Genomic DNA, 19,586 nt, shown 5'->3' on the forward strand with positions numbered 1-19,586 from the left:
CTCATGGGTAACAACTTCCCAATAAGAATTTAAGATGACAGAGTTTGGCCTTCCTCTGGGGGCATGTCCAGGCATGTGCAGTAAGGGGCAAAATGACAGAGTTTGACGAATATATGACCTTCCCATGGGGCTTGGCAGGGGGACGCTAGCCCAGTAAGGGAAAATTGCCCTAAGAGAGCATGTGCATAACTTCAACCACCAAAAGGCCCTCCCAGATACTGGCAAACCACTGCACATACAGGGAGGGGAAGAGACAGGGAGAGAAAATAGGAAATAATAAACCTCTAAGAGCCTTAAGACGAAGGTCAGGCTGGGTACTCAATCTTTTCACATCCCCCTTGGTTCCATCCAAGTGTACTTTTTTTGGCTTCAATAAACTCTTGTTTCTGCCTTAAATATACTTCTGTCTCTTGGCTGAATTCTTTCTCCCAAGAAGACAAATATCAAGGACTATGGAGCCTGCCCATACTCACCACTGGTAACACTAGAACTTTTGAAATGATGTATTTTGGGATTATGCCTGCTTTTTTTTTTCAATAGAGAAATATATTTTTCTAGCAGAGGCCAGAGGTTTCATTTAACTATGTAAACATGTCCTAATCATAATTTCTTGAGAATACAGACATCTAAAAAAGATTTTTTATTAAATATATAGTGTTTTCCCATCTTCATTTATTTGGTATTTCTGGTTAATTATCTGACAGTAAAGGAGTTTACAAAAGAAATCTGAGATTCCACATTGAAATCCTAAATGTAAAACAACAACAATAACAACAAAAAGGAGAGAAACAGAATCCCTGCATCTGATTCTTGAATCCTTATGAAATATTAAAGGTGAAAATGAAATTAAATTTGAAAAATGATATTAAAATAAATTGTATGAGTATTATTATTTCAAATTTAAAGATTTTTTTTCCTCCTACCCAGATAATGTCCTCTGTAGTTCAGAAATCTTATATGAGACCATTAAATATGAGGGCCTAACTCTGCCCCATGCTACTCAGAGGAACACATACTGTGTGTAATGCTGTGGTAAGGAGACTACATACTGTATCTCAGTTGATATTCACAGAGACCCTATGAAGGAAGCACTACTTAATCCTTGTTTTTCAAAAGAGGAATCTGAGTTATGTCAAATTACAGGAATGGTCGATAAACCCAAGCAGTATGACTCAGAGCCCACACTCAACACTGTACAATTCTTTCCGGTAGAAATTAGGTCAGTATTGTTTTGAGAGTTTTGGGGGCTTCAGGGGATTTTTTTGCTTAGCTGTTAAAAAGAATGTGTCTAACCTGGGTGGGGGCGGTGGCTCATGCCTGTTATCCCAGCATTTGGGAGGCTGAGGTGGGCGGATCACCTGAGGTCGGGAGTTCAAGACCAGCCTGACCAACATGGAGAAACCCCGTCTCTACTAAAAATACAAAATTAGCTGGGCGTGGTGGAGCATGCCTGTAATCCCAGCTCCTCGGGAGGCTGAGGCAGGAGAATTGCTTGAACTCGGGAGGCGGAGGTTGCAGTGAGCCGAGATTGTGCCATTGCACTCCAGCCTGGGCAGCAAGAGTGAAACTCTGACTCAAAAAAAAAAAAAATGTGTCTAACCTAACTTTGATTTAAAAACTTTCAAGATGCCGAAAGTGGTATTAATATAAAAAGGCACTCTGAACTAAGGGGAAATTTCATTGTCACACCTTATTGTGACTGTCTAACCTCAGAAGTTTTGTTTTGAAATGTCACTGTTGAGTTAGCTCAATTGATTGTTCATAGTCACAGTTACAGATTGAACTTATTGTTCTACTCTTTTTCCCCCTTCTGACTACTGCACTTGAGTAGTCTGAAAAAAAAAAGAAGTTACTGTCTTGATTTGGGCCTTTCAAGCAGTTATTTCACTGATGCCACTAAGCAGGGCCAAACTGGTTCATCTCTAGTCCCTTGGTAGCCTTCCATCAGCAACAAAATTATGAAACCAGCAACAAAGCTGAAACTACTGCCATCCCAGTTTCTTCACCAGTGCTCCCAGCCCTAAGTTCATTGCTTAAGAGGTAAAGGACAAATAAGTATTTTCATGCAGGTTGAATAGGTTGGACCTGAGGACAACTCATACCAACTAGAAGCCCATTAAATTCCACCCACACTTTCCATTCATCTTGGTCACCACCCGAAATGGAAACTCTGATAGTTTCGATCATGGTCCACATAGTAAAATAATAACAATACCTGTTATCTTAACATAATAATATAAGGAATTAAACAAGTATTAGAGAATTGGGAACATAAAAAGAGCCAGGAGGTATATGGAACCATCTACCACATATACACACACACAAGGTTAATAATAGTTCTCTTCTGGTAGCAAGATTATGGCTAATTTTTCTACAAGGCATATATATTTATTTACATATATAAAAATGCTTTAATGTAAAAACACATACCTAATCCCACCTCCATTAAAACAAATATTGCTACTCATGTTAGAGTCTAACAGCAATACTTTTTACTTTTAGTCAGTTACTGCATTAGATAGTAGGAACAGAATTCTCTAGAAAATGGTTATATAACCATATGACATATGAGATTTAACTACTGGAGTTGCAGGTTCAAGAAAAGACTGCCAATGATTCTAACACTGGCACCATTCATACACCTCTTTACCTAAAGAGCCCCAGAAAAATCACTTTCCAGAGACAAAGAAGTCCTTAAGGTGTATTTGGAAGGTTTCACATCTTAGCTGCAGTACCTTGTGTCAAACACTAATAGTTTTGTTTGCCCCACTCCCACCCCGTGACCATTTTTTCGAGAAAAAGTTGTATCTATCCACATGATCACTGACCAGAGCAGCCATTATATAACGTGACTGCATTACCTGAGACAAGCTGATTGGTGAAGGGGTGGGCACCTGACCCAAGCTGACCCTTCCCTGGAAATGAAATCAAGAGATCAGGTCTCTTTGGGGGGATCAATAACGTGTAAACCTCGGGAGCTACAGGTGGCCATGGAGCCAGTACGCATGGAGGGTCAGAGCCAGTGCATTCAATCCCACCTGAGGTCTGCTGCATTCCTTCCTCGGTTCTGCGAAATATGGCAGCTTTCCTCTAACAACCCTGCTTTGGGGTTGGGTAGCTCTGGCAGAGATGCTAACTTTGTAATCAAAACAATTCTAATACTAACCAATTGCTCTTTTATTATAAAGCATTCATTATTATTTACTACTGGAGTTGGGCTATGGAAAGTGTTTCTATTCTTTGGAGAAACAATGATAAATAAACTTTTAGCAACCCACTCTCTCCTTTGCCAATCTTTTAAGAAAAAAAAAAGAAAAAAATTTTAATATTTCTCAAGTTGAACAAAACCCTTTCCAAGATTTACATTAGGAGAAATCATTATTCTGTATGAGCATGAGATTTTTCTGGCCCTAAATATTACTTAACACATTGTTTGGGTTCAATAACAATAATACATGAATCCCTTAATATTAAATTTATAGCTTAGAAACACATTCATCAGCCTCAAAGATAAGAAACAGAGGTGAAAGTCTTCCGAAATAGTCAAAATGTGACAGTATGCACACATTAAAGGATATACACTTCACTCATAGAAAGCCTTTACCATGAGACTACACACTGTAAGCAATTCAAACAAGCTGGGTGATCTGGCTGTAAATCCACATCAGACAGGAAGCTAAAATCCTAGAAGGAATCAATAGTAGGTAACCTTATATTAAGAGGAGTATATTGGTTTTCTATCTGCTGCTATAACAAATTACTGTGATTTCGTGGCTTACAACCAACACAAATTTATCATCATAAAGTTTTGTAGGTTAACAAGTCAAATATATCTCACTGGACCAAAATCAGGGTGTCCACAAGACTTTGTTCCTTTCTGGATCTTTGTCTTTTCCAGCTTCCAGATGTCCAATGCACACTTTCCAGCTTCAAGAGACTGTCCACATTCCTTGGCTCATGACCTCCTTCTTTCCAGCGACAGCAGGTCAAGTCCGTCTCACACCTCATCACTCTGACATCCTGATCTGCCTCTCTTCCACTCTTAAGGATCTGGTGATCAATTGGGCACACCCAGATAATCCAGCATAATCTATTTTAATTCCATCTGCAGCCTTCATTCCCCTTTGCCATGTAACAGCACAGTTACAAGTTCTGGAGACTAGCACATGAACGTCTGGACATCTTTGGATGGGCCATTACTCTGGGCATCACAGGGAATAAGGAGGAAAACTAGACACACGAACTCAAACAGTCATTCAGGCCACTTTGTACAGGGACAAATATTTCACTCTACTGGAATGGGCCCAGGGCTGGGGAGTCGGGGTTAGGGTGCTGGACATCACATACTATTGCCCAGGAATAGACTGATGGTCTGAATCAAGATGAGGTTTAAAGCCTCTTTTGGTAAGAGGCTGGAGGGTTCACAAAAGCATTTTTAAAAGGCTGTTACAAAAACATGGACCTCTCACTACAGGAAATTTCACTTATCTGGAAAATTGTACAGGGAGCCTCACTACCTGGCAATGCTACAATTTAACTTAACTGAACGGTTACCTCATCTACTTAACATTCACTAGCTACCTTAGTTAAGTTGAATAAGTATCTTAAATAAAAAAATGGTATTTAAGAACTGAAAAAGACTTTTTTGAAGTTAACACTAGGAATATTTAAGCGTTAATTACAAACATTCACATATATTTATCTATGTAAAGTGGCCCAAGAACAGTTTTTTCCCTTATTTAGAAAAAAATTCAAATAAAATGATTAATTAAACTTTGACTTTATTATGTACATGGATACTATTAAAAAGGTGAATTCGTGAAATTTTAAAATTGTATATAACATATAAAAGTCAAACTTCTAATTTGGTAAGTAAATAATCCTAAACTTAACACAGTGGTTCTTTAAAATGTTTAAATATTTGTCTTAGATGCTGAATATAGACAAAGAGAACTGTCATCTTAGGAGTAAACACACTATAATTCTGCAAAAAGAAATCATAGAAAAGCAAGGTAGTATTTCTCAAGTAAGTCCTTCCATACTAAAACCACAGTGACGCACAGACACTAGCCTAGAACATATTCCAGTACTGCAAGTACTGACACGCTGCAAACACCAGTAACAACCTGTCTGGAGCCTTGACCTTAAAAACAAATGGCTGCTGTGAAATGATGTGACCAAACCAAGAGATGGTTCCTTACAAAAACAAAGCAAAACACAAGATGAAAATCAAGCAGAAGAAGAAAATAATATAACCTTATTTTGAGAACACTACTTCATCTCAAAGGATACTTTTTGTATATTAATCCTCACAGATGAGCACTTAAAATAATTTTGTGTAGATACAGGAATACAACAGGTGACTAAGTTAATGACTAACACAATTTACAGACTTCAAAATGATAACACTGAATTTCAAATTTCACAGCATAACAGATGACTATAATATACTACCCTAATAAACTCTTAATAAGTAGTGTGTATACAGCATCTACAGAGCTTTTCATCCTTCATATTTCTCCTCTTAGACTTTCTGTGTTCATGACTCATTTTCATCCATTTCTGTCGGAAAACTGCTTTGGGAGGAGCAGAGCGAATAAATGCCATACTCAGGTATGGGCCTGTGTGGTGGCCAGTTGTTTTCTTCCAAGAGTGATCTTGGAGATAAAATAAATTGAGTCTCAAAAAATTCCAATGACTCGCCATCTTCCTTCTCCATCAGAAACTGATACTCTCCGAATCTGACCATGCACCTGTATGGCAGGTCCATTTTATTTAGGTAGCCCAGCTCTCTACTGTCCACGATCAGATTGGTCTTTTTACTCATATTTTTTATTTCAAAGGAGAGAACTGAGCTGTTGAATTTTTTAAACAGCTGCAGAGAAAACTGAACTCGGGAAACCTGTTTGTCCTGAAAAGTATAACGACAGATGTTGGAATTTCGGCCAAATTTCACCACTTCGCTGGAAGGGAGTTTCTCTCTGTTTAAAAACCTTATTGACTGAAATATTCCACATTGCAACTGGCCAGGATGGTAAACCGTCATCTGGAGACAAGTTACTGTCTCTTCTGTGTCAGCGTCTTCAAAACTGCTCATGATGTGCACAAGGCCCACCTGCAATAATTAAATTACCATGTTAGTTTCTGCTTATGCTTGAGGCATTCAGAGCTCTGATTCTAACGTTTTGATGAATATCAACTGATAGGCAATTTATTCGGAGTAAGAAAACGATACATAGACAACACTTTCAGTGAACTAGTAGATATGTGAAATCTTATACCAAGCCCTATAAAATTGCTACACTAGCTTTTCCTATCTTTTTCATTTCTAGTTTGACTATAAGACCACACATAAAATGCAGACAATAACAAAGAATGATTTTTGATAATAAAATGAGTTGAGGGAAGCATAAAGAAACCTCAGTTCCTCTTTCACCTAAATAGAGTCACTTGAGCCCAGAGAAAATATGACAGGTGTACTTTAAAAACAAAATCAGGAAATAAAAAATCCTTTTGGTTTGAATACCTTCAGAGGATATATACATAAAGAAAACTTACAGTTTATTAACTGGATTATAATTAAATATATTATAAATTATGAAACCTGGTTAAATAAACTTAATAGTTATAAACAAATAATTGCAACATTTATCCTTTACATCCTCACTTTGATTTCTAACAGGTAAATGATTAAAAATAGTAAATGCTTTAAATGGTTATTTTATTCTATAATTTCAAATTTCAGACATTACTTTTAAGAATATAAGTCTCCATTAGTTGGTTTTAATTATCACAGCCTACACTGGTATCAGAATTATTTATTTTTGTCAGTGGTACTCAATGACTGGATGGACAAACTGTCATTAACTACAAATAGCACAATCTAACTGTTGTTAACCACATCCCTTGAGAGCCGATGGCCCGAGGTGCCCTCCACCTACACTTCACTTCATATGTCTTTGATAATTAGTACAGTACTTAAAAGCAGTATAACGGGACAGCAGAAATAGCTACTAAAAGTTTTGTGAAGTTACTTCAACACAGAATAGCCATTTTAAAACTAATTTAATTTTTTAAAAGTACATGCACATGATTTTAAAATTCAAACACTAACAACGGATTTAAAAAACAAGTATTTCTCCCCCATCTGAATTCTTTGTCTTTCTCTCCTAGAGTACAACCACTGTAAAAGCTACTTTCTTCCTTAAAGAAATTTTCTTTACACAACCAGCATAACTATGTGTGTACACTCTCACACACAAACACACATACAAGCACATTTCTCCACAGAGAAAAAAGTTTCTTACACAAATAGAAACACGCTATATTTAGTTCTGAACCTTTCTTTGTTCTTCTTCTTTTTTTTTTTTTTTTTTTTTTTTTTGAGACAAGTCTCTGTCGCCCAGGCTGGAGTGCAATGGCATGATGTCAGCTCACTGCAAACTCCACCTCCCGGGTTCAAGCAATTCTCCTGCCTCAGCGTCCCGGGTAGCTGGGATTACAGAAATGCACCACCACACCCGGCTAATTTTTGTATTTTTAGTAGAGAGGGAGTTTCGCCATGTTGGCCAAGCTGCTCTCAAACTCCTGAGCTCAGGTGATTCACGATTCACCCACCTCACCCTCCCAAAAGTGCTGGGATTACAGGCATGAGCCACTGTGCCTGACCGATTTTTCAATTAATAATACATATGGGTGATAATTTTCCCATATCTACACGTACAAATATACCTCATTCTTTAACAGCTGCACAGAATTCTGTAACTGTAGCACGGTGATAAGTTACACTGGTACACAGAGAGATGCTGAGTGCCGCCTGCATTCCTTGGATGACTCTCAGTTGCTGCGGCTACCGGACACTGTCTGCTTATACTGATTTGGGGTTTGGAGATCATCAGTCTTAAGTAAGAACGATTTGTAGTTTTATTGTTTTTTGTTTGCCATCCATATTAGATGTTGGCATCAAAATTATGCTGGTTTGAAATATAAAAAACAAAAATCAGAATACTTTCCTTCCCTTTCTACCTTGCTGGCATTTACTTTTTTTTTTTTTTTTTTTTTTGGAGATAGCGTCTTGCTGTCACTGGAGTGCAGTGGCGTGATCTTGGCTCACTGCAACCTCTGCCTCCCAGGTTCAAGTAATTCTCCTGCCTCAACCTCCCGAGTAGGTGGGACTACAAGCGTGCGCCACCACTCCCAGCTAATTTTTCATATTTTAGTAGAGATGGGGTTTCATCGTGATGCCCAGGCTGCTCTCGAACTCCTGAGCTTAGGCAATCCAGCCACCTCTGTCTCTCAAAGTGTTAGGATTACAGGCATGAGCCACCATTCTCAGTCCTGCTATTTACTTTTAAAATACAATCTTTCCTTCTGTTTTGCAAAGTTTTGCTGCTGGAAATCAAACTCTCAATTTATTCAGTTATCCAACAAACGACATAGGTAAGCAATATTTCTTTTCTATTGATTTGAAAATGCATCTTCAATTTTATTTTCGTAATATATTTTTGAACATTATTGCATCATATTGCTCTACCCAAGCAGGCCACAGATGTCCAGCTATAAGCAGAAAAACTGAGAAAATTCCTCAAAGTCCTGTGCCGGGGTGGTAAAACTTACTATGAAACCAAAGTCAGCAAGAATTAACACACAATGGGCAGAACTGGTTAATCCATCTTACACTGTGATTTGAAGACACTGTAATTATGATAATAAAGTCTCATTATTCAGGAAGCAGACAGCATAAAAGAATAATTATAAGTCATGGAATGATGCATTAGCAGTCGACAAGAAAAGCATTTGCTATTAAGAAGAGCCTGAAAAGAAGCATCAGAAATCTGTAAGTGATCTCCAGCTTTATTTACAATATGCTGCCATCAATCTAGTTCATTCTTGGACTTCAGGCAATAAGAATTGCAAAAGGAGAACTGGATTAAAAACCATCGTGTATTCTGGATCTAAATAGTCTTTTGGTAATATCCAAATTTTGTTTTTGTATGCTCTACATAAGCTATTACTTTATAATTCAGCCTTCTGAGCAAATCCACCACAAGAAAAGCTTACCCCATATAGGTTCTTATACTCAGTCCCCAGGGCAGATATATTATCCACTGTTAGGGAGAAAAAATGGCATTCTGGTTTATACATCAGTGGCTGTGAGTGTCTTGGTATAGATCAATTCTCTGGATTTGATGAATCTCTGGATTCACAATTGTGACTCCCTCCAACAAACACTGAGGCAGACTGCATTAGTGTCAAATATTTGCCACCCCATCCTTGCAGGCCTATCCCTACCAGTTCTGCCCCTTTAAAATGATGATCCACTTCATTAACAACCATGTCAATGAAACATGAATGGAAGAGAAGCAGAAACTTACTTCTAATCAGAAGCTTAAAAGCCACTGTGTAGTTCCACCTTCCCGCTTTCTTTTGTCAAAACATCAGCAGTTCCCACAAGGAGCAGCTCAGTCTGGGTCCCAGAGGGAAGAGCCAAAGACAGATACATAAAGGACAGGTAATATTAGCAAAAAAATCAACCCTTCTTCCAATAAGCCACTGGAATTTTTGAGGTCATTTGTTACTGCACCATATCAGACCCTGAGCTGATGGATGCATTCACCTATCTTATGAAGGTGTAAAACCACAGCAAACCCTGACAATGATATGGTTTGGCTGTGTCCCCACCCCAATCTCATCTTGAATTATAGCTCCCACGATTCCCACATGTTGGGGAAGGTACCTGATGGGAGGTAATTGAATCATGGGGGTGGTCTTTCCCATGCTGTTCTTGTGATAAGTCTCACGAGATCTGATGGTTTCATATGGGGGAGTTGCCCTGCACAAGCCCTCTCTTTGCCTGCTGCTATCCATGTAAGACATGACTTGCTCTTCCTTGCCTTCTGCCATGATTGTGAGGCCTCCCCAGCCATGCGGAACTGTGAATCCATTAAATCTCTTTCCTGTATAAATTACTCAGTCTCAGGTATGTCTTTATTAGCAGTGTGAGAACAAACTAATACAGACAGGAATAAGGGCTATTACTTATTTCATGCCTTTCATATGCCAGGCAGACTGCTAAGTCCCTGATACACTGTAACCAAGTACATCCATTTTTCTAAGTCATAGTTTAATTTTTTAAATTATTTTCTCTTTTCCCCTTCCCCCTGTGCCCTGCTTCCTACTTAGACCTTCAGAAATGCAAATGTAACCTTTCACTTCTCCTGACCAGACATTCCCTACAGGGCAAGTATATCTAACCATGACAACCTTGACTTTGATCTCTCCTGGATAGTTGGCAATTTGCAGACCAAAGCATGTCCCCACAGAACTCTCACTTCCAGGGGGTGCCCTCTGAACTCACACCTACTAGGAGGGCATGGTGAGAGTGTGCCTGCTTGGCCACTTATATAACTTATATTTCTGCCCAGGAAGGTGCCAACTCAACTATCTGGTAAAACACAAGGGAAGCAGGGGACCCCCTGCTCTGGCTCACGTCCCACCCTACTTTATAAAAGTGCCCACTTTCTGCTCCAAAAGTGAAGCAGCACATTCTGGGTGTGGATAAAGGCAGGACGTTTTGTGCCCCCTTCCCCAAGCTAGCTTAGGAATTCACTTTTTTTGGTACCAGACCACACTCTTGTTAATTGGACTCTGCATGCAGTGGGCCACTAACCTGCTTTTTGGTGACAACAGGTCATCTCATCTTCAAAATAACCCTGTGAATCACTGCTTCACTGATGAGGGAGCTGAATCTCAGAGGGTTTAAAAACTAGCCCAGATCACAAATCCAATGTCAAAGACAGAACTCAAACTCGAATGCATCCTCTCTTAACCATTACAAACACTGCCTGCCCGGTTACCAGTTACTTCACAAACCTTAGCAGTTAACATGTAGAGAAAGGGGACATAAAGGTGTGTGGGCTACAGCCAGCAAGGCACCAAACAAGAATCTAATACTGGGGAGGAAAATAAGCCATTAGTGCTACCTCATAGGAGGAGCAGGCTCTGAAGCACCAGGTTACTGTGAATATCAGTTATCCTTAAGCCTGGGTGTATAATATTAACATGGACCTAGTACTCATCAGTAATTGTGGTGGGTTGTTTAGAGAACATGTTGATCTCTTACCTCAAGGAACTTAGAAACGAATCTATTCGTTTATCTCCAAAGCCACAAGGTCTCTCTACAAAGTGGCCTGAACACTCTGACATTTCAGAGTGGTCAGCAGAAAAACAGGAAAAGACAGAAGCTGACAACTAAAATAATATACTTAAAATTGTTAGATGTTTAAAAACCACGGGTGCACATTTGCTCAAAACAGCATTTTGAAATCTGTTAGTCATGTTATCAAAGAAACAGGGGAACAATGATTTTATATAGTGATAACAATGGTTACCTCTGGAGACAAAAACTGGAGGCCTGAGATAGGAAGGAGACTTACTCTCCACTGCACACTCTATACCTTTGGAATTTTATACCATGTGCACTTCAATATCTATTCAAACACTTAACAAATATTTTCTTTACAACATCACCAACCCTCTGATGTTTATGGAATTGACAGTGGTTGGAGACTAGCAAAGTATCATTAAAGGGGTAAACTGTGATATCTGACATGGAAAAGTTGTAAAACACTGATTAATATCTGACAAACAGTAATATCTGTGTTAACAAAGGAAATACAATAAATATAGAAATAAAAATAAGCACTGCCATTGGAAACTCTGTCTCTGAAAGCTGAATACAGAAGGCATGGATGCTGCATTCTTGAGTGTCCAGCTCTTCTGTGCTGGACAACAGGATGTATATATACACTTACCTGGGAGGCTTAGAGTTGGGAAGAGAAGGGTTAGATCGAGGGCAAGGCTTCTGACTCCTCTTTGGGGAAAGAAGAATGGATACGTGTAGAGGTGTTATGTGCAAAAACAGTACCTCCACCTCTGCTACCCTCCCTGCAACACACACACACATACACACACATACCCACACACACACACACCCCCACACAAGGTCCTGCAAAGTCAGTGAAGAGATGTACTACCCTCACCTTGCCGAAGGGTGTTCGGCCTTAAAATGTCATAAACAAAAAGATATATAGAAATATTTTCGCTAAAAGGACCCAGGTGTCTAAGCGGTTTAACAGAAAGCTTGGCGCCCCTGGGTGGTCATGCATGCCAACAAGATTTCTCAGGCTTTAAGAAGTCTGTTTTTTAAAACAGGGTTGACTATGCTAATGGGGTCTGCTCTGGATGCTGAAAATTTTTACTTTCATTTCCCCCCAGCCCCCTCTCCTCCCCAGTTCCCCCTGAATATATTCTCAAGAAAGAGTATGTCTTTGGGTGTTTGCAAGTAGGAAGTTTCAAGGCTTTTCTCCCTAACGAACAACGAACACTGAGCACACAGGAGGGGAACAGAAACTTGGAAGCAGAGCAAAGGTCCAAGTAATCCTCCTGCCTAACCCTGCTCAACAGGATCACCCTAAAGTGTGGCTCTGAAGATATTTGTGAACTCTGGCACAGCTGTTTGGCAGAATTAATACTAAAGCCACCGGTCTTGCTTGCAAAAACAAAGAATCAAAAAAAAAAAAAAATGTGAAAACCAAACACAGCAGGAGGAAACCCTTAAGAAAGCTCGGTGTCTTTCAGACATAATATTTTCTTTCTCCCACTCTACTTAATTGGCCTGACCCGGGGTACAGTCCCACTTCCCGGTGGCTGCGGACATCCGCAGTGAGGCTCAGTCTGTGGATTCTGGCTTCAGAGGATTTGGGAAATTCCACCTTTCAATCTGAAATCTGGGGAAAGTCCCAGAAAACAACGGATTACTATATTTATCTCATGAACCAGACTGAAACAAGAACTCAGGATAAGGACCAAGGACCTCGGCACTCCAGGGAGCCCAGGGCCCCTCAGAAAGGTCTCCGACAGCGTGGAGCCGACAGCGTAGGGCCGTGGCAGTTGGCAAGGGGGGCGTTGCTCACAACTGCTCTGGAGCCACACTGCATAAAAGGCATTCGTTTTTGTTTTCTGATTAGAAAAACGTTGCAAAGAACACTAAAGTACAGAGAAAAAACACCCCCATCTCCAATGTTTCTTCATTTATGTAAATATTCTCATATTTTATAAAACAGGGAGGTGCCGTCTATAATTTTTGCAGGCTTTCCTTAGCTTATGGTGAGCGTGTGCCAGCTGAGCCGGAGCGGCGGGGGATGACTTCCGATCCGAAACCCCGAAAATCTCCTGGACAAAGCTGCTGTCTCTGCGGGATAAACGGAAAAGGGCCAGTCCCCACCTCACCCCTAGCCCGCCGCCCCGCAAGTACCTGGGGCTGGGGAGTGCGTGAACTCTCCTGAGTTGTTCGGCTCGCCCGGCTCAGAGCGAGGGGAATCGAGGAGACTGGGCGCAGGCTGGGGGAGGGCGCCCGGCCGCTGCTCCTCCGCGCGGGCAGGTGTGAGCCCCGGGATGAGAGGAACCGAGCCAGGGACCACGGACCGCGAGCCGCCGATTCTCCTGCGCGCGCGCGGCCTCCCCTCCCACTAGCTGGCAGAGCACGTAATTTCGCGCGCCCGGGGCCTTTGTAAAGCCCGCAGCGAAGGCGCGGAGGTTTTCAGGCTCCGCCCTCCCCACTGGCGCTCCCGCCCCTTCCTTCCTCGGGAGGTGACCCGGCGGCTGGCGCCTTTCTCCCGAAGCACCCAGCTCCCTGGCCGCTTCTCTGAGTTCCCTGGCAGGGTTTGGTGCGCGGTGCACCGACCCAGACCGCGCCTTCCCAAACGAGTGGCCTCTCCGGAGAGCCCAATTGGCGAGCTAGAGAAAAGAAGGGAACTGGATATTTCAGCATTAAGGGGACTTTTCCCCAAAATGAATGTTGCCCCAGGGCGGGGCAGGCGGGGAGTTGAACTAATCTTTCGGTGACTCCAAGGATACCAAGCAAGCCAGTGCATGGCATGGACGAGCTCCTCTAATCATCGCAGCCCCCCTTACACATGAGTAAACTGAGGCTCAGAGAATGGTGGAGTGTGGCGAGAAGTGGAATTTTTTTTTTTTTTCTTTTTTTTTTTTGAGACGAGTCTCACTCTGTCGCCCATGCTGGAGTGCAGGGGCGTGATCTCGGCTCACTGCAACCTCTGCCTCCCGCAGAGGCGGGATTTGAACTTGCTCCAGGTTGCCCTCGCCTTACACCCAGCAGAGCAGTCCAGTCGCATTCTCTCCTGCCGCTTCCACCAGAACGGACATCCAGAGTCCACAAAAGCTGGTACATGATGAAATGGGAAACACCTCTCACGAGTCCTTTGTAGCTTAGAATAAGGTTTTCTGCCTCAGTGAAAAGGTTTGGAATGACCTAAGTGTGAAGAACCTAAGGGGAGTAGGTGTCAACAGAGGATATTCCCGGGCTCGGTGGCTCACACCTGTAATTCCAGCACGAGGTCAGGAGTTCGAGACCAGTCTGGCCAGCATGATGAAACTCCATCTCTACTAAAAATACAAAAATTAGCCAGGCTTGGTGGTGGGTGCCTGTAATCCCAACTACTTGGGAGGCTGAGGCAGGAGAATGGCTTGAATTGGGGAGGCAGAGGTTGCAGTGAGCCTGAGATGGCGCTGTTGCAGTGAGCCCAAGATGGCGCCACTGCACTCCAGTCTGGGCAACAGAGCGAGACTCTGTTTAAAAAAGAGAGAGAGAGAGAGAGAGAGAGGACAGACACTGTAGAGACCAGCGGTCCCTTTTGGGAACTGGTGTCACGGAAGACTTTTTCCACAGACTGGGGTGGGGACCACAGGAGATCATTTCAGGATGATTCAAGCCCATTTCATTTATTGTGCACTTTATTTCTATTATTATTGCATTGCAATATATAATGAGATAATTATACAACTCACCATAATGTAGAATCAGTGGAAGTCCTGAGCTTGTTTTCATGCAAGTAGGCGCACACATTTGGGGGTGATGGGAGACGGTGACAGATCATCAGGCATTAGATTCTCATAAGAAGCCTGCAACCTAGATCCCTCCCATGTGCAGGGTTCCTGCTCCTATAAGAATCTAACGCCCCAGTGATCTGACAAGAAACAGAGCTCAGGCAGTAACACAGGTGATGGTTAACAGCTGTAAATACAGATGAAGCTTCACTTGCTGGCCCAGAGCTCACCTCCTGCTTTGCCACTGGGTTCCTAACAGTCCATAGACCACTGCTGGTCCATGGCACAAAGGTTGGGGGCCCTTGCTGTAGAAGGAGAAAGAAGACTGAGGATAGATAGAGGAAGGAGGACAAAACTTGACCTGGCTGAGATCATAGTGGCCTACTTCTTCTCATGGGAAACCAAATTCTGATGATGGAAATGAGTGGAAGCCCCTTGTCTGTTCTGTCCTTGAGTTCAGGAGAGTTGCTTGTTTGTGGATCTGTTTCACTGGCAATAAAATGACATTGATGTCTGCCTGATGAAGAGGTTCTATGGGTGTGGTTAAGTTTTGAACTGTGTCAGGAGCTAGGTATAATTAAGTACAGTGACTGTGGGGAAAGAAGGGTGCATTTACAAGTGAGGCAGATTCCCATAAGGGCTGCAATTTTGTTAATCATCAACATTTATTATTTCTTCTCTGGAAGAGACAGTCAGGGTACCTTCTCTCAGCTAGTGAACATGAGAGCAGATGGAAGATAAGACATACTATCTGATTATGTCAGTGAACTCATACAGTAGAACAGTATTATCAGAATTGGAGTTTCCAATCTCTAATTTGAAAACTGACAAAAGGCCCAGAAAATTTCTAAAAGCTTGAATAAAGCCAGAGCCCCAAAGAAATGTAACTATTTATTGCTGTACTTTCAATTTATTAAGTTTTCTGAAAATCACCAGGGGACATTTGCAAAAGAAGCAATTTTAAGTCACTCATATCTAAATTAGGCAAAATAATTTGTAATATGGGCTTTATTATTGCTTCTGTTTGTATAAAACCATTAAAAATGATTATTTTTTAATGAAGAGATTATTTTACAGTTTTACTATAGGTTTTACTTGTTTTATTTTTATTCAAGATCGAAGTTTAAACAAATAGAGCAATGATAGCTCTTCTAGAAAAACATGAACATCATTCTTTGATAATGAAAATGTCTTTACTGTTAAAGAAACACAGTAGGAATTTTAATTATGCAATGAAAGGTACTAGACGTTTCAGGAAGGGGTTTATACAAATATCCTCATCTCAGGCTATTACTTATCTTAAAACAAGCAAATCACTAAAGTGAAAGTACTTCAGCCAAAGTTACATCAGACTGAGGAAATGTAAGGCTTCCAGTATGTGCCACCATTAAAATGCTGATGAGAACATAGCAGCTGGAAATCACCTTTGAGGCCCTCTTGTTGCAGTTTTTCTTTTTGAGAAGAAAAATCAAAAAACAAAAATATTTTTGTTTCAATGTGATTGGGTCATTTTGATAAATTCATTATCTGATTCTGACATAACCTTAAAGTGTGAAACTTTGTCTTGCACACAGAACTGCTCATAGGCTGCCAACATCTTTTAATTTAGACAGATGCAGTTAAACTCTCCTGTGAATTCAACAGGATTTTAAACTTGGTTAACCTCACTTGCTACAACCAAATGCCCTGAGTGGTGTTGGGGTTATAGGAAGTAACATAAATGCTTTCAGGAAAAAATTACAAGAAACCCTTCAGGGAAATGACTATCCTAAAAGTTGGGCTAGGATTGTATTCAAAATAGAAGAAAACAGTAGGCATGTGTTATTGATACAGAAAGGAAGGATTTACTGTTTTAATTACCAATGACCCATCATTTAATTTGAAAATAACATAAAATGCCCATAATCCATTATATTTCTATCCAGCTTTGAACAATTTGAAATTTCTAAATTGTATTAATGTTTAAAAAAAAAAGTAAAGATGTATCTTGGCTCTCCTATTCAACTGATGGCATGCCATCACTTCATCTTGTCATCGTCCCTCATCCCCATGACATGGGTCAATATAATTTCTAATTAAGTTACTTGGTTGTTTGGAAATACAAAGTTTTTCCGTGGCAAGAATCTTAAGAGTTTTAGATATTTTTGCTACCCCATAATTAAGATGATGTACATAAACGCCTACTGTATGTTATTTAAAATAAAAAATAAAAGCAGCTAATTTGTGGTAATACAATCACACCATGTAAAAAAAAAAAAAAAAAAGAGGTGCATGTTTGTGTTACTTGCTGCTGAATGAATTATATGACCTTGCTTTCTGTCCAAGGCGTTCTAAGCACCTGAGACCCACGCTTGTCTCACTCTCCCGTCCAGCGCTGACGTTCAAATTCTGTGCAGTTCAGCTCAAGTGTGTCTCACCGGCTCATGGTGGATGCTCTCTGCTAACACGTGAAAACATTTAGAATCACCTGAGATAGCTGACCTAAATCGTTTTCCACTAGTTCCTAAATGAGGGACAGGCAGCAGCCCAAATCTCTTCCTCTTCCCTGTTCTTGAAATCAAGTAACCACAATTAAAATGAACAAGTTAAAGCCGAGCCCGGTGGCTCATGCCTGTAATCCCAGCACTTTGGGAGGCCGAGGCAGGCAGACCACTTGAGGCCAGGAGTTTCAGTCCAGTCGGGCCAACCTGGTGAAACTCTGTCTCTACTAAAATGCAAAAATCAGCCATAAGTGGTGGCATGTGCCTGTAGTCCCAGCTACTCGGAAAGCTGAGACATGAGAATTGCTTGAACATGGGAGGTGGAGGTTGCAGTGAGCAGAGATCATGCCACTGCACTCCAGCCTGGGCAACAGAGCGAGGCTCTGTCTGGAAAAACAAAAAAAAAAGAATAAATAAACAAAACGAATAATTTAAATCTATGTGTAAAGGATGCACTACTAAAGAAAACACAGAGTGCAGAACAAAAATGCTAGCATTTGTGGAAAAACATAAATATGTGAGCTATCCAAGGAGATAGAATGGATAATGTTGGTTAATTCTGAGGAGAACATGGCTGACAGAGGACAGAAGGCTGGAGTCAGGCAGAGAGTTCTCACTGTGTCCTTTTTCCAACAGTTTGGCTTTTTGTAATTATCTTCATGTGCTACAGTTACACACACACACAGCTTTTTAAAGAAGAGTCAAGTAAGAGAAATTCCCCAAGAGACAGGTCTCAAGGCTTTAAAGCCTCAATATTTTTCATATGATGAAGGTTTACCACAAAATTCAGGCTCTCAAGAAAACAGCCAGATGGTGAGGAGAAAAGTGGATCCCCTAAAGACAAGGCCCCTGGAGGATGCAGGGAGAGGAATGAGTCAGCCTGTTTGGGCCATCATTTCTGTCCCACCCTGGAGGCAGTTGTGGGAAAGGTGCTGTGGGAGGCAGAATTCCAAAATGGTTCCCTAGGTCTTCACCCCCTGGTACACACAGTCTGTATAATCTCCTCTTGAAAAGAGGCAGAACCTATAAATATGTTGTAATATCACTATCGTGATTAGGTTTATAATCAGTTATCTTTGAGTTAACAAAATGGGAGATGATCCAGCTGGGCTGGGCCTAATCAGGTGAGTGAGTGGTTTTGTTTTTGTTTTTTTCTTTTTTTGAGCCAGGGTCTTATTCTGTCGTCCAGGCTAGAGTGCAGTGGTGCGATCTCGGTTCACGACAACCTTCACCTCCTGGGTTCAAGCGATTCTCCCACCTCAGCTGGAACTACAGGAGCATACTACCATGCCTGGCTAATTTTTTTATTTTTTTGGTAAAGATGGGGTTTCACTATGTTGGCCAGGCTGGTCTTGAACTCCTGATCTCAGGGGATCCTCCTGCCTTGGTGTCCCAAAGTACTGGGATTACAGGCGTGAGCCACCGCACCTGGCCTAATCAGGTGAGCTATTAAAGGTAAAAGGACTGCACCCTTCATGAAGTCAAAAACACATGTTCCTGCTGGCCTGGAAGGAGCAAATATCCATGCAGGAGCTGCCTATGAAGGCCACATGGCAAGGAAATTCCAGTGGCATTTAGGAGCTGAGAGTGGCCCAGTCAATAGCTAGCAAGAAAATGGGGGCCTCAGTGCTATAACTGCAATTCTGCCAAAAACCCAAATAAACCTTGAAGGACCCCAAGCCTCAGATAAGAACTGCAGCACTCTCAGTTATAAGTGGGCCAACTTCTGACTGACAGAAACCTTGAAATGATAAATGAGTGCTGTTTGGTTTTTTGTATATCATAGAACCTTTATTTTTCCTCTAAATTATTTAAAAACTTATATAACATCCATGCTTTAGTTATGATACCATTTATAATGTGTAAAATGCACCTTCATTTATAAATATTTTACAGATAGTTTAATAAGTGCTGTTTTAAGCTGCTAACTTTGTAGCAACCTGTTATGCAGCAATTTAAAAAGCTAACATAGTTGCTTTTGTTAGAGGGTCCCGGTCAATTATGCGGGTCCTCAACTTATTCTGGCCTAAACCCCCCAGTCACTCATTATGAGGGCTTGAGGCCATGTAGGCAAGCATGGGAGGAGTTGATTTGGGGGAGTACATTATTTCTACCTGTCGTATACTCCCCTCAAACCGAGTGACTTGATTTTTTCCTTGTTGAATCTAAACTTTGTCAAATAGTGCTCCTTGTCAGTGT

At 41.1% G+C, this 19,586-nt stretch overlaps 1 protein-coding gene across 2 annotated transcripts; it reads right to left on the reverse strand.

Annotated features, from left to right (window-relative positions):
* Positions 1–4,761: 4,761 nt before the first annotated feature.
* TIFA (TRAF interacting protein with forkhead associated domain) lies at positions 4,762–13,545 on the reverse strand. Of its 2 annotated transcripts, XM_065545335.2 has the most exons (3): positions 13,315–13,355; positions 9,375–9,472; positions 4,762–6,115 (listed from the first exon to the last, which is right to left on the reverse strand). In XM_065545335.2, the coding sequence occupies exon 3, from the start codon at positions 6,095–6,097 to the stop codon at positions 5,540–5,542; it is 558 nt and encodes a 185-aa protein (XP_065401407.1). In that variant the 5' UTR covers positions 6,098–6,115; positions 9,375–9,472; positions 13,315–13,355; the 3' UTR covers positions 4,762–5,539. The 2 variants fall into 2 exon arrangements, with proteins under 2 accessions (XP_065401407.1, XP_005555757.1); XM_005555700.5 differs by lacking the exon at positions 9,375–9,472 and having other exon boundaries at positions 13,316–13,545.
* Positions 13,546–19,586: the final 6,041 nt, after the last annotated feature.

This window comes from Macaca fascicularis, chromosome 5 (genome assembly GCF_037993035.2).
Source record: "Macaca fascicularis isolate 582-1 chromosome 5, T2T-MFA8v1.1".
NCBI classification, from domain to species: domain Eukaryota; kingdom Metazoa; phylum Chordata; class Mammalia; order Primates; family Cercopithecidae; genus Macaca; species Macaca fascicularis.